This window comes from Anser anser (genome assembly GCF_964211835.1).
Source record: "Anser anser genome assembly, chromosome: 16".
Taxonomy (NCBI): domain Eukaryota; kingdom Metazoa; phylum Chordata; class Aves; order Anseriformes; family Anatidae; genus Anser; species Anser anser.
In genome coordinates, this window is record NC_139737.1 from 8,387,526 (window position 1) to 8,402,893 (window position 15,368).

At 38.0% G+C, this 15,368-nt stretch overlaps 1 protein-coding gene across 12 annotated transcripts in view; it reads left to right on the plus strand.

Annotated features, from left to right (window-relative positions):
* Positions 1 to 15,100, plus strand: part of ADNP (activity dependent neuroprotector homeobox) — a 31,486-nt gene extending 16,386 nt beyond the window's left edge. For 11 of the 12 annotated variants that reach the window (XM_083801395.1, XM_083801396.1, XM_083801386.1 and 8 more), the window contains 3 exons: positions 7,359 to 7,471; positions 8,894 to 8,986; positions 10,894 to 15,100. In XM_083801395.1, the coding sequence (XP_083657521.1) occupies positions 7,359 to 7,471; positions 8,894 to 8,986; positions 10,894 to 14,028 (3,341 nt within the window). In that variant the 3' untranslated portion in view covers positions 14,029 to 15,100. Of the gene's footprint in view, positions 1 to 1,275; positions 6,131 to 7,358; positions 7,472 to 8,893; positions 8,987 to 10,893 lie in introns of all 12 variants that reach the window. The other variant, XM_083801389.1, reaches the window with a different exon arrangement.
* The last annotated feature ends 268 nt before the right edge of the window (positions 15,101 to 15,368 follow it).

Genomic DNA, 15,368 nt, shown 5'->3' on the forward strand with positions numbered 1-15,368 from the left:
AACTAGTTCTTGAAGCATAGAATTCTAAAACAGGCAGGCATATTGCATTTTATATTAATTTTCCACATAATTACACAGTAATCCATTTTTTTCTATTTTTTAACTCCTCTTTTGACTTAGTCTTCTAGGTGGTTCCAGTCCCTTGGTAACTGATGTGTTAAAGGGCTGAACTGCACTGCTATGTTAACTTGAAGTGCTTGAAGCTGATACAGTGAGAATAGTTTATTTTTATTAAACAAAAAGTAGTTTAAAAGTCACTCAGTAACATTAACAGGAGGATGTGTCAGACTTCACATTCTGGGTGTTTGTAGAAGAGTGGCTACAATTGTTTCCATCTGGAATTTGAAGAGCTAGGAAGGGTAGCAAGTTGGTGAAGACATAATTTGCAGTTGAAAGGTACTTTGAGTCTGTCTAAATACTAAAATCTGTTAAAAATGAGATACACTGAAGAGTTTAGCATTGGTTAAAACTTCTGTGACTATGCTGTAGTTAATTTGTGCTAGACCTTGTTTTCATTCTGTCTTTTTCTGTCATGTCATAACAAGTCCTGTTCTCCTGTATCTTGAATATTTGCAATGTTAAGTTCCTAAGCTCAGCAGAAATTTTCTCTAGTAATGGGTCTGTCCCTCCTGTTCACTTGAATTATGTTTTTTCCTGAACATAGCTCTCACTGGTGCTCCTGAGAGCATTTCAAGATGATAAGCAATTTTTTCCCCTAGTATTATTTTCTTTCACCACCTATGGCTAACAAGCTCAGAAAACCAAGTAAAGAAAAATCCCTTTGCTTGAAGCAATGCTAACCTAGAAGTGAGGTCCATTTTCTTTTATAGCTATGAACCTGTGTTCTTTGAAGCACTTGATTTTAAATGAACAACGGAAAATGTTGTTGCCTCTTTAGGCCTGTAGTTCTGGTTGCTTCCTAAAATGTGCTTATGATTATTATTTAAATCCATCAGCCTGTGTTATGTTTTGGCTTCTTCCCATTTCAGGATATGATTCGACTGAGTAGACTGACCTGCTGGTTCCTATAGACTTCTCAAACCTCAGAAGTCTTTGTAGTTGTTTTATGCCCTAATTTTGAGGTTATAAGATGAACATATCAGAAGTGCACTTGAGATTAAGTTCTTCCTTCCTGGGGCTCCGGAGGCTATCAAAAGTCAAAACAGTGCTTCAGTTCTTAAAAGCACAATATTGTGTACACTTCTCAACTTCTGTGAAGTCACTTATCTGCTGTTCCTCTGCTTACCTTGCAAATATTCCTTGTTTTTTTCACAGAGCTTTCCCCACCCCTTCAGATTTTTGGATGAAGATTTGAGAGTACTTCATTCAGACCTTTCTCAACGTGTATGCACGAGTTAGGAAACTTGTCTTAGTTTTTGTTTGTGCTTTGAGTAGTGGCTGGTATTGAGAGCAGTGGATAGCACTGCATGAAGTTGGTCTAAACTCTGCCTTTGCATCTCCAAAATGTGACTGTGAAATGGAAGCTGAAGTACAGAGTTTCTAATTTAGTAATGATATTTTGCTCTTTTATATAGCTCACCTTTTCTTATATTTGGCCACTAAATTACTCTGGGAATAATACCTGGCTATGGACTAGACCTTTATGCTAGGTACTGCATAAATACAGAGCAAAAGAGAGTTCCAAACACTTCTCATGCAGTTCTTTTGCTTATTTTACAGTTATTTTGTGTCTGGAATAGTCAGACCTTTGGGGAATAAATGCACTAAAGATGAGTGATACCTTATTAAATCAGCCATTTTTTTAGAATTCCTTATAACTAGGTTAGTAATCCATTTTATTAGGTACCTGAGGATACTACCTGGATGATCTCAGTAGCGAGGTTGTTGGCCTTGTGTAATTCAGCTTACAAACAAGGGCTTTCCAGTGTATTTGTATTTATGGGACCCAAGTCTAGAAATAGGACACAAAAGGGCAGACACAAATTGAATTCTTGTCTGTTGGATCATGAACTTGGAAATAACTGCTTGACTTAGAGGCAGATCCCATTATTCTTGTTACTACATGATGGTGTAAACACTCAGGTTACTCTGTAGAACCATATTTGCTGAACATATATGGGATCATCTTGGCTTATTTTCCTGTGAAGGTATGTACAGATGCGCATTCCCTTACAAAGACAAATTCTATAATGTAGTAAATATGTATCTAGGACTTTCTGTGCAAGAATGAATAGGATAGAGTAGAACCAGGCAGGAATATAATAAAAATTAGTTACGCCTTAGTAACCACAAAACAGAATACGTGGAAATACAGGGTGCCCTGCTAACTGGAATGCTGTGCTGGAATGACTGTTGGATGAGCGATGTCAGCTCAGGATAAATTAATTCCTCCTTCATTTAAAAAGAAGTGCTACTGAGCTTCCTTTGAAAGCTACTTTGAGCTCTCTGAAGATTGAATCAGTAGTATGAGGTAAGCAGTGCCTCTTCAACCATGAGGATCTGGTAACTGGTAGATGTGTAAAGCTTGAGCTGCTTGTGCCCCTTGGAAAGGCTTGTGCCTTTTATTTGTCTTCCATGAAGTCCAGGGTATTGAAGACTGTTCTCTTCTGGCATTCCAGTAGAAAAACAGAGAAACAGCATTGAAGTCAGTTATTTTACAGAAGAATCAGTTGTGAGGACTTGTGAATCTTTATTATGGGCATCCTTCCCTGTTTAGCACGACAGATGTAGTGCAGTAGCTCGAGTGCCAGTTAAAGCACCCACTGCTGCTTTGTGTTAAATAATTCTTTGGATCTGAGCTTTGGAGCAGTAAGAAGTCTTGACAGTCAAGGAGATGTATTCCAAGTGTCCTGTCTTAAACATGAACTTTTGGTCAGGTGAAAGATACCTTTTTTCAAGAATAGTATTTATGCCTAAACAATGACTTGGGAGACTTAATCCCAGCTCTTTAAAGTCTACATTCAGGGATATGCCAGTACCGTGTTGTGTATATTGCAGCTACAACTTGAGGTACTGGTTTGACGAGAATGAATGGAGATGCTAAAAGCTCTTTTTGTAGTCACAAACCATAATCAGGCTGTACCTGGCTCTCCACTAATTATGATTAAATGGTCAAGAAACTTCCTAAATTAAATGAACTACATTAACTTAAGGATGAGGTTACTTCTTTTGTTAAGATTAGGTGAGCTGTATTCAGCTATCAGGCAGAATTTGCAAAGTAAGGTTGTTCTTCAGTTTTCAGATGTGAAGATCTAATTATAACCTGTATTATGATGTGATAGAAAGATTTCGATAATTTCTTGTCCTTAAGACTTGGCTGTGAGGCAGGCGGAAGGCAGAGGCAAGAAGATAGTGCAGATATAACCGAGATTGTTTCTAGGCAGTCCTAAATAATTTGCTTTCTTTATCACTTGGGTTTATATATATCATGGTATGTTTGACATGTCCAGGTGTATTGGGCACAGTAGTTAGGAGAAAACAGTTGTTTGTTTTGGGGAAAAAGTTGTTAGTGGCACGCTCTATTGAAATAAGAGGCTGCTGCTTAATAAACGTTATTTTGAGAATTGTAGCTGACTTTCAAATTTAAAAGTTGTTATTGCCTAAAGACGAACTCTACTGACTCTTGCTTTGTCTCAAGTTAAAAAAAAAGTCAATGAGCAAAATGAGCAGATTTCTTAATGTTTGCACTAATCTTTCTACAGTAGGCATTAAGAACTGGAGATATCCTGGAATAAAATTACTAGGACATTATTTCCAAAAGAATTTCAAATCCAAGGAAATGTTCATTCAAGTCCTGACCGTACCTGGCTATGCTGTTTCATACATTTTTTTGATGAAAACGTTCAGCGTTTGGTTATTTACAAAGAAGCTACTGAAAGCATACTGAAACAGAACAGTCAGAGCAATGCAGATTGGGTTGCCTTTAGAGAAAAATTAATGCAGCCGTGATTAATTTCTTGGCTGCATTCATAGTTTTTCACTCTTGCTCTGTGAACTGCAGCAAGAAGAGCTCTTAATAAATGGATGTTATTGAGTTTAAAAAAATAATAAATGGTTATGCTGTGCTTTGGAAGTGAACCTGTGCTAACTTTATTGTAATTTAATGTTCAGAGCCATGTTTCCCAATTCTGTTTGGGGAGGAAAGTGAATAGAGTATTAAATACCATCTTCTTTCCATCAAGCAGTTGTGTTCAAGGATAATGCATCCAATCTGTGCACTATCTGTTCAGATATGGTGGTGTCATAATGGCATGCCTACCCATACCTTGTTAATACGTGTTATTCTTGGCTTGCTATTAATGTAGCTCTAGTATCACAAAAGTCAGATTTCTTCTCAAGACATGAAAGAAGTGACAGTGGGCTTAGTACTGGAAGGTATTTCATAGTGACTGTCCTAGGAAAAGAAACTGCAGGTTGGAGTTGCAAGTATTACAAATTTGTTTGCAAGGTGAATATCCATTGCTCAAATGGATATGCTCATATTCTCAAATGCTTTTTCACCATTTATGCATTTATTCTTTGTCATAAATGGTATTATTTTACATCATCCAAAAGCAAGCTAAGTGTAGTACCAATAAGAGGATACAGCCTCTGCCCAGAGGTGCTTACGCAGTAAAGCTGATACCACAGCATGGGCAAGGATGGGTAGAAAAGCAGAATAGGACTTTGCATGTTCTGTAATTATTTGTCAAAGCCTAATACACAGTACAGAGGTAGAAAATTTTATGTATGCTAAGCGATTTTCTGTTTGTTTTTTTCTTTAAAAAAAAAAGGCTTTAGTTTGTGCCTCTAAAATGGCTCTTAATGAGAGAGAACAAAGAGGAAAGAGAGACTCAGAATTTGCTCAGAAAATCTGGTAAAAGAGCTGTGAGCTTGAATGCAGATTTGGATAAAATAACTGGTTTGCCTGAGTCAGCTTTCAAAATAACAAGCAGTTGGGAACTCAGATTCAAACCTCATTTCCTAGTCCCTTATGAGGATTAAAAAACTCCCTAGCCAGGAGTGAGTAGCATTCTGAAAGGATGACAGGAATCAGTCTAATTATTTAAATGATCATATTCACCCTTGTAGGAGAATGTCTGAGGCCTCGATATTTTTATAATTGCATATGAGATACTTGATTATAAAGGAGTACAGCTGAGAATGGATACAGCATGAAAAACACCAGTTCGTGATTTTCCATACAGTGTTTTAAAGGCAGTAACTGGGAGCAGCGCGTAGTTTACTGCTGTGACCCATTTAATTCCTGCCTTTTCGGAGATGCCAAGGGTACCTGTAGTAGTGCTCTCCATAGTTTTGTTAGGTTGGTAAATGAATTATCAGGCTTGTGAGTGACTCTACCTATGAAGTGTTTCACCTGAATGATAATTCTTCATATTTGTAGAGTGGTTTGAGTTTCCCTCGAATGGAAGGTGTCAGATAACATACAGAAAGCAGCTACTTTTCATAGAAACTTGAATCTATTTTTTTTTCTAATTCTAGTCTTTTTAATTGAGACTAGAGAGGAGTGCTAGCTGAAACACCTTTGCAGTCACAGAAATTAAGTGTACTTGCATTTAGAGTTGTTGAGGTCAACAAAACAAGCTGTGGCTATACTGAATTCTTTTAACAAATCTCACTTGGAGGAAGTTAATACAGAACATCAAAATATTTGTTTCCCGGCCCATGGTGTTTTTTGTTTTTTTAATTACATACTTGGAGGACTTTGTGTGACAGTGCATGTCGAAGAGTTCTGTCTGATCAGAGACACTTGGTTATTGTAGTCACAACCCATATCCTTTGTACTCTGAGAAAATTTCGTAGTAAGTTCCTTGTAACTTAGGGATTGCCCTTCACCTCATGGCAAAATGGGAGATTTTTTTTTCTAACTAAAATGTTTAATGATTATAAATTTCTACTAATACTGAATTCTAGGCTTCTGCTTGAAAGTGTTTAAAAACAAAACACAAAACGAAAACTTTCAAGCTTCTGTTCAAAAAGCCCATTTTTAGTTCATGTAGGTAGTCTTTGGCCCATATAGTGGATTATTTAGTTAATAAGAATTTGTTGTTCCATCAGACCAACATCTGAACTGGCTCACAGAAATATTAATGATAAAAATGCAGCTTTGTCCTCTGGGGTGACGTTCTTTATGCAACAGGCATTGGAGCATTAAAGCCCAGTGAACGAGGTAACTGACACTTCCTTGCTGTTTAAGAAGCTTCCTCCCTTTCTCTTTGAGGAAAACCCTGCCTCTTTCTTTATTACTGGCTCCACACCTCACCCCCCTACCCACCTTCCAGAAGAACTGTACACGTACAGTGCTCACTGTAAGGGTAGCAACATGCAGACTGAGAACTCCCATAGGTGCAAAATAGAGCTAGTTGTTAGCACTGGGAAGAAATCTTAGTGCTAATGGTTGGATCTGGGAGTCTGTGTATCTTAAAAATTTAGACTTTCTTTTAGTTGGACAGCCTCGGGCAATAACAGACAGTAATAGCAGTTTAATTGGAATTAGCTACCTGTATAAGGAGAACTAAAAGGGAGGGTTGTCTCATAGGCTGAAAATACCCGGCTGCATTCTGAAAGGTGCTAAGCCATCTCTTGTATTTTTTTTTTTCTCCAGTGACTTCTACCTCTGAAGGGCTCTAACCAAGCTTTCAGGTCCCATTTTATTAAGAGCAATGTACAATGAACAGGTTGTCAACCAGCCATTCAGACATTTAAAGCTATAAATACAGGAAATGGAGGAAACTGTTATATTTTTGCCTACCTCAACTTTCCTCAATTCAAGGCATTCTTAAGTAACAGTCCTGCTTTAGCATTCTAAAGGTTTTCCTGTCAAAGTTTGCTCACAGAATATGTTGTTGTGGTATTCGTGGATTCCTAAAATAAAAACCTAGGAAAGCTCTGACTTATTTCATAGGCCAATGTAGAGTACTAAGAATTCATGTGTGACTGCAGTTGAATGCAAGAAGCATCGTGCTCACTGAAGAGATACTCCTACATTCATTACAAGACTGACACAAATCTTAAAGCTCAACTTAGCAGTTTTCAAGTCAGTTCGAACGTATATGCCTAAAAGATAAATTGTGGTTTAAGTACCTCAGCATAGGAGGTAGATTTCATCTAGACACAGACACTTTATAGAAAGTTATTTCCAGATGCAGCTGATTACTCCTATAATAGTTGTTACATCTATTTTTTTTACGTGCTTTTTTAAGTTTGTCAGTATTTAGCTTTATGGCCAGCGTCATTTAAGAACAAACCAGACAAAGTGCGGTAGTTTCCTTAGTTAATGGTACAGCTCTGATGCTGAATTATGGGTAAAATGAGAGAGAAAATAATTAAAAGTGCAACTCTTCATCAAACAGAACGCATTTGACTTAAACCTTTTCTCTTACTTTCTTTTTCAATAGAAACTATGTTCCAACTTCCTGTCAACAACCTTGGCAGTTTAAGAAAGGCCCGGAAAACTGTGAAAAAAATACTTAGTGACATTGGTTTGGAATACTGTAAAGAACATATAGAAGTAAGTATGATACCTCCCTCCCAAGTGCTTTAGAGCTAGAATGCTCAAACACCAGTGGGACTGTGAGGTCTGTGTGTGACTTCTTTGGTTTTGGGCCTGTTTCATGAAATGTTAATTTTTTACTGTAAATTTTGAAGAGTGTTTCTAGAATCCCCTGTATCAGATTCCCATACCTTAATCCTGTGTTTTCATCAGCTTCTGAGAATGGTCCTAGGATTCCTTTTGAGCCTTGTTGGTCAGGCATTGCTACCTCTGTACTACCTTTTTAAAACCTGTACAAAGTGGGATTTAATTAAACTTGAGCTAACACATACTTGTAAACACTTAGTTTAGCAAAGACAAGATACAATTCAGGCTATACATGATTGACTTGATATATCTTCTAGATAGGTTGTCCTTTGTTTATCTTGGATTCCTAAAAATATTTACTAACTGAACACTTAGGAATAAAGCAAGAACTAGGTGTGGTAGAGGATGTTCTTGTTGGACAGAAGATGGTTCTGAGGTTTTCATGGAATGCTTGTTGGTGCTGAACCATAGGTAATCAATTTAAAGAATCACTTGTGTACGTGTTAGTTTCTAGAAAGGAAAGGTATTTGTGCTACTCTGCTGGACAAACTTTGTTCTCTCAAAAAGGCAGCTCTCTCCTGAGCATGACCTTCAGAGTATGGTCAATTCATACACTTGTTTAGAGTACCCAACGAACTGTGACTTGTTTGCTTGTCTTTTCTATTAGCATCTCTTTAAAGAGCATTCAAGTGAGATCCTTTAAGAGAAAGAAATACCTGACTTTCCTATTTGGGAAATTTTGGTGGAGCAAATACGGTTTTTGAGGATATAATTGTGAATAGGGACAATGTTACTTTTAAGCATTAATATTATTGGAAATAATATTTTTAAATCCTTACGTGCTGCTGACTTTTATATGCCAAAGATGAAACATATTTAGATTTCTTTTTTTCTTTTAACAGGAATTGGGCTACTAAAACATCATACACGTAGTCAAACTTTTATCTGAACTCCTGTGTGAAATAAATTTAAACAACAAAACCAACAAAATCACAAATTTTGTGTTACAGGACCTATATGATCTTAAACGCATAGCGTTAGCCAGCTATTACTATCTCAGTGACCGCTTTTGAAAATAGGGCGGGTATGTAATGACAGCCTTGGGCTAATTAGGAGAATGTGTGAGGGAAAAAAATTAGTTCTTCATATGTTTTATATTATTGAGACTATTTACAACTATTTACCTCCAAATAATGCATTTAAATATACAGATTTCCTTGAATTAATGTTCTCTACTATTTGCCAGCAGCACTTGAGAGAGGACTGCATGGATGCTTACAAGAGTTGCTTAAGGGAGCATTTGGTCTTGGGTTTTGATTATCTGTGCTCTCTTCCCATCTTCCCCTTCTCCAGGATTTTAAGCAGTTTGAACCTAATGACTTTTATTTGAAAAACACTACATGGGAAGATGTAGGATTGTGGGACCCATCGCTTACAAAAAATCAGGTTGGTAATGGTTTATGTTGACAAATCCAGTTCTGAAGATGGTTCATATTAAAGGGCATTTTGCAATTATGCCAAGAGTTTTTCCTGTGGTTTTACCCATTGGTCAGTTGCCTTCACTTTAAGGGACAGCAAAACCCTTTTTTTTCTTTTTAGTTTTTTTTAGAAGCAATGATCTCAGTCTTTATTTTAGTAAGTATTGATAGCCAAATATTGAAGAAATGATTGGTGAAGAAATCTTATCCTTTGACAACTGGATGCTAATAGGCCATCTGTGTTCAAGCTTAGTACAAATTCACCTTCCTTCCAGTCAAAAGATCAACAATCTTGTATTTTCTGTTTAATTTTGTTACCTTTTTCTTAAATCTGTTTTCATCATTTCAGAAAAACTTTAAATGAACCTATCTAACAGCATCTCTCTCCACTATTGTTGTAGCTGTTTGCCACATCTGAGGATTCTCATAATCTGACTGAGGTTTGGTTTAGACATACGCAGTTCTACACAGTGAATGAAATGACACTAGAAGTCTTAGTTTTTAGATGCTTGAGTCAGTAATAAAGGAGATCTGAATTGAGCTGGAAGTAGGAGGGAATGATACTATTACAGTTATTTGATTTTCCTGGTTTAACACATAGTGTATTAAGGTATGGATTGCAATAGCCTCTACCAATGGTGCAATATAGAGTAATGCCAGCATTTACAGAACAGTGAGAAGGTGAGAAATCTCTCTAAAATAAGCCCTTTCTTCAGCATCTTGAAGACCGGGTATTGTTTGTTACAGGAAATGGGAAACCATATTATGATGGATTTCTAGTGGTGGTGTTGGTCTAAAAATAGCCATTTATTACTGTGTTCCATAAAATACACTGATGTTGTGCTTTTTTCTACTTAATTCCAGAATAAGAACCTTAATATAAAAGGAGACAGTGTTTTAGTTTTTGTATCTCGTCTCCAGCCTACCAGATGTGAGGCTTCAGAAGGTGGACAGAAGCATATATTCCTACTTACACAAAGGAAGCCTACAGCTCTAGCTACTTTAAATCATCTGTGTGTAACATGTTTGACACACATGACGAATGTTTGTAACTGTGAATTTCATATCTTAACTCATCTGAAATGTCAGATTGCTTGTGGCTATCTCTGAGGCCAGTGCAGTTTTAGTTCCTGTTACAACAGATGACAAGAACTGCATCAGCAACGTGTTAAATATAACAAAGATTGAGGGAGCAGGGAAAGTAGGCAAGTATGGAACTTTCAAATATCCCTTTTTTTCCTTCCCCCCCATCCAAGATTGTTTTAGAGTTCAGGATTGTGCTTTGATCAGAAGGAAAAGGTATGGTTGCTGTAAGGGCTTGTGTGGCCTTAGTACATAACTTAGCTTAACTCTATTTGTACACCAAAAATAAGTTTTGAAGAGAGTGTTTCATCTTACAGTTTGTAATAGATAAAGACACTGAACTAGCTAATGTTTTATATCTCTTACATCTATGAATGTTTAGCAGATTTTGATGGGAAGTAACTCAGGTCTTCTTGATACTGTCTCATTCTACTCCAATAATTGTGCTTTCCTTTTCCCCCCAAAAACCGAGATCGTGGTGAACTTGTTCATGCTCAGCTGCAGGGAATGCAGCTTCTGTTGACTGGAGGAGAAAGATGTTTATCATCTAGCCTTGCATGCTGAGTTTATGGTTAAACTCTTGAGGAACTTTTAAACTGGCACTTACCACCTCATGTATGTTCAGATGATGAACTTGGCCTCATCTCTAGGCCCAAAATTGCAGGGAATAAATCTAAATGTTTGAGGCGATTGCAGTAGGTTGTGAGACTATAGTTGTTTAGAGAAATTCACAGAAATTCTGTTTCTAAAAACTGCTTTTCCATATTCAGTTTCTGCTTTGTTTGTTTTAAGGACTATCGGACAAAGCCCTTTTGCTGCAGTGCATGTCCATTTTCCTCGAAGTTCTTTTCAGCATACAAAAGCCACTTCCGGAATGTTCATAGTGAAGACTTTGAAAATCGGATTCTCCTTAATTGTCCTTACTGTACTTTCAATGCGGACAAAAAGACTTTGGAAACGCACATTAAAATATTTCATGCTCCAAATGCCAATACACCGAGTGGAGGCATCAGCACTTTTAAAGATAAAAACAAACATGATAGCCTTAAACCTAAGCAGGCTGACAGTGTAGAACAAGCTGTTTATTACTGTAAGAAGTGCACTTACCGAGATCCTCTGTATGAAATAGTTAGAAAGCACATTTACAGGGAACATTTTCAGCACGTAGCTGCTCCTTACGTAGCAAAGGGAGGTGAAAAGTCGCTCAATGGTGCAGTTCCATTAAGTTCCAGTACCCGGGAGGAGGGTAGTATTCACTGCAAACGATGCCTTTTTATGCCGAAATCATACGAAGCTTTAGTACAGCACGTTATCGAAGACCACGAACGTATAGGATATCAGGTAACTGCAATGATAGGTCACACTAACGTAGTGGTTCCAAGATCGAAACCTTTGATGCTAATAGCTCCAAAACCACAGGATAAAAAGCCTATGGGACTCCCTCAGAGGATGGGTCCCCTTTCCCCTGGAAGTGTTCGATCTCTGTCATCCCAACAGATGATGAACAGACTCACTATACCAAAGCCTACGTTAAATTCTGCAGGAGTGAATATGATGTCAAATGTTCACCTACAGCAAAACAATTACGGAGTCAAATCAGTACCGCCAAGTTACGTTGGTCAGCCAGGGGGGAGGCTAAACTTAAGTGGTAATGCACCAGTTTCTCTTTCACAGCAGTCTCAAACAATGAAACAGTTTTCAAGTGGCAATGGAAGGCCTTACACTCTTGGAGGGGAACAGAGATCACAGGCCTCAGCAAGATACTCTCTTCAGTCTGCCAATTCATCCTCCCTTTCTTCAGCTCAGTTGAAACAAACATCATTATCTCAGTCACAGGCAGCTTCAAGAGTATTAGGTCAGTCTGGCTCAAAATCTCCTGTAGCTGCTACAGGTCCTTCTACTGTCAATACATCATCCACACAAAAGTGGAAAATCTGTACAATCTGTAATGAGCTGTTTCCTGAAAACGTGTATAGTGTCCACTTTGAAAAGGAGCACAAGGCTGAAAAGGTGCCTGCAGTAGCTAACTATATAATGAAAATACACAATTTCACTAGCAAATGTCTATACTGTAATCGCTATTTACCCACTGATACATTGCTTAATCATATGCTAATACATGGTCTGTCTTGTCCGTATTGCCGGTCGACCTTCAATGATGTTGAAAAGATGGCTGCTCATATGCGAATGGTTCATGTTGATGAAGAAATGGGACCTAAGACTGATTCCACTCTGACATTTGATTTGACACTGCAGCAGGGCAGTCACACAAACATACATCTACTTGTAACCACCTACAACTTGAGAGATGCTCCTGCTGAATCTGTAGCTTACCATGCTCAGAATACTCCCCCTGTTCCTCCCAAACCACAGCCGAAAATCCAGGAGAAGTCTGACATACCTGTAAAAAGTTCCCCACAAGCAGCAGTTCCCTACAAAAAAGATGTAGGGAAAACTCTCTGTCCTCTGTGCTTTTCAATCCTAAAAGGACCCATCTCTGATGCACTTGCACATCATTTACGAGAGAGGCATCAAGTTATTCAGACAGTTCATCCAGTTGAGAAAAAGCTAACCTACAAATGCATCCATTGCCTTGGTGTATATACCAGTAACATGACTGCCTCAACTATAACGCTGCACCTTGTTCACTGCAGAGGTGTTGGGAAGACTCAGAATGGCCAGGACAAAGGTACTTCGTCATCTCGGCTAAGCCAGTCTCCAGCTGTAGCACCTGTAAAACGTACTTACGAACACATGGAATTCTCCCTAATGAAGAGAAGGAAAATGGATGATGACGACTCCCCCTCTGCCTTTGAGGAGAAGCCTGAAGAACCTGTAGTTCTAGCATTGGACCCCAAGGGTCATGAAGATGATTCCTACGAAGCCAGGAAAACATTTCTCACAAAGTATTTTAATAAGCAACCATATCCCACTAGGAGAGAGATTGAAAAGCTGGCTGCCAGTTTGTGGCTCTGGAAGTCTGATATCGCGTCTCACTTTAGCAACAAAAGGAAGAAATGTGTTAGAGATTGTGAAAAATATAAACCTGGTGTGTTGCTTGGTTTCAACATGAAAGAACTAAACAAAGTTAAACATGAAATGGATTTTGATGCTGAATGGCTGTTTGAAAATCACGATGAAAAGAATTCCAGAGTCAATGTTAGTAAGACTGTTGACAAAAAAATAAACATAGAAAAAGACAATGAAAGTTCCTCAGACAGCTATGAGAATATAGAAGAGGAATACAATGAAAGCGGCAGTCCATTTGGTCCGCATATTTCTGACATTGGTGGGAAAGCCTCTTCTGATAGCACAGTGGAGAACCCAGACGACAGCATATCCAAGGAAATCATTGACGAAAATACTTTACAGTCTCCAGAGAAGTCTGATCAAAAACAAGAGGAAAGCTCTAAATACGAAGAAATTTCTGCTGAAGAGCCAACAAAACTGGTGGGTGATGTTTCAGATAGTGAAGGTGATCAGGATGAGCAAGATGATGCTGTTGAATGGAAAGATGGAGCTTCGCAGTCTGAAAGTGGGCCTGGTTCTCAGCAGGTTTCAGATTTTGAAGATAATACATCAGAAGTAAAACCAGAAGCGTGGACAGATGAATCCTCCCAAAGCGAAGACGCTGGTAGCAGTAAACCGACTGTTGAGACAAAAGAGGGTGGCTCTGAAAGTGATGAAGAACAGTCAAAGTGGAAGAATCGTTCCTATGGAAAAGTAGAAGAGTTTTGGTCTAAGGACCAGTCGCAATGGAAAAACGCATCAGAGATTGAGGAGAGCTTGTCAAATCAGCAGATGGAATGGCAGAATAGCACAATTGACAGTGAGGATGGAGATCAGTTTGACAGCGTGACTGACGGGGTAGCAGAACCGATTCACAGCAGCTTAACTGGTGTGGAGCTGAGTAGCCAGCAAGCATAAGCTGCTTGATGCAGAAGTGTCAGTAATAGCCACTCTACAACTGTCTAAACACTTTCATTTCAGTATGACTGCTAAGCGTAAATTCTAACTGGTACTGCCTTTCAAGTGCTAGGTCATGGTGTGTGGTGTTTGAGGCCGCTGTTACTCCAGTGGTTATGTAAGGATGTTGTTGGCTAATCTTGCTTGAGAATACCTGCTGGGACGAGCACAGTAACTTAATGTGAAAACAGATAAGCTGGTGGCTCCAGAATGCACACAGAGAAAAGCAGAGGTTTGTTTTACCTGCATTTTCAACATTTATTTCACTCTTGTACATGTTCAGTTGTATGTCTTTTTAAACATTACCCTTTTTCACATGGTAGTGTAGGGCCAACATACAAACTACCAGTTCAACGTGTATAGTAGACTATGGGGAAATTGATTTTTTTCATGTATCATTCTGAATAGTTGAAATGTATATTTGTACAGTCTTTTAGACCTATTCAAGTGAAGCTTATGAAATTGTTCTTGTGTACCCATCATAGATTTGTTTCTCTTTTTTAGTGTTGCCCTGCTGTGTAATAAATGCTGTATCTAGTTTACCTAGCAAAAGCTTGAAACTGCTATAGTATGAATTTTGACAAACTTAGTTTTTGCACATAACCTTGTACAATCTCAAAAACAGAGGCCAGCAACGTAAAATATATCTGGACTCTATTGTATTATAGAATTTTCTTGTTCTGAATATCCTTGACATTACAACTGATGATAAACGTATTTCAGAGCCATTTTCTGAAATCTTTTAAGCTAAAAAAGAAAAATCACATGCAAGAAACAAGTTTGCAGCTACTAATTTTGACACCTTTTAGATCTGTATAAAAGTGTATTGTGTTGAAGCAGCACACTGAAACAAAAGTGCTGTGTTTTGGATATTTAGTTTTATCTTTAGTTAACACCAACAAGGTGTTGTATTCATTTATACCATCTAATATATGACACACTGTTGTAGTATGTATAATTTTGTGATCTTTATTTCCCTTTGTATTCTTCATTTAAGCATCTAAATAAATTGCTGTATTGTGCTTAATGTAAATATTTGCTTTATTACATGCAAGTGCCACATGCCTGTTTGGTAAATCCCACAGTGCTGCTTTTTTTTTTCCCTCGTCCAAAAAGTGCTCCACAGCTCTGCAGGAGCATGTATGTATAGTATTTTCTTACTGGATAGACTGATCTCTTCAAGGACATTGAAAAATCCCACAAAACTAACTTTGTCTGAATTTGTCTTTAGCATTCTAGAACACTACTTTATAAATAAAGTTGTAGTGGTTGTAATTCTGCATCCTTGAGAAACAGTCTAT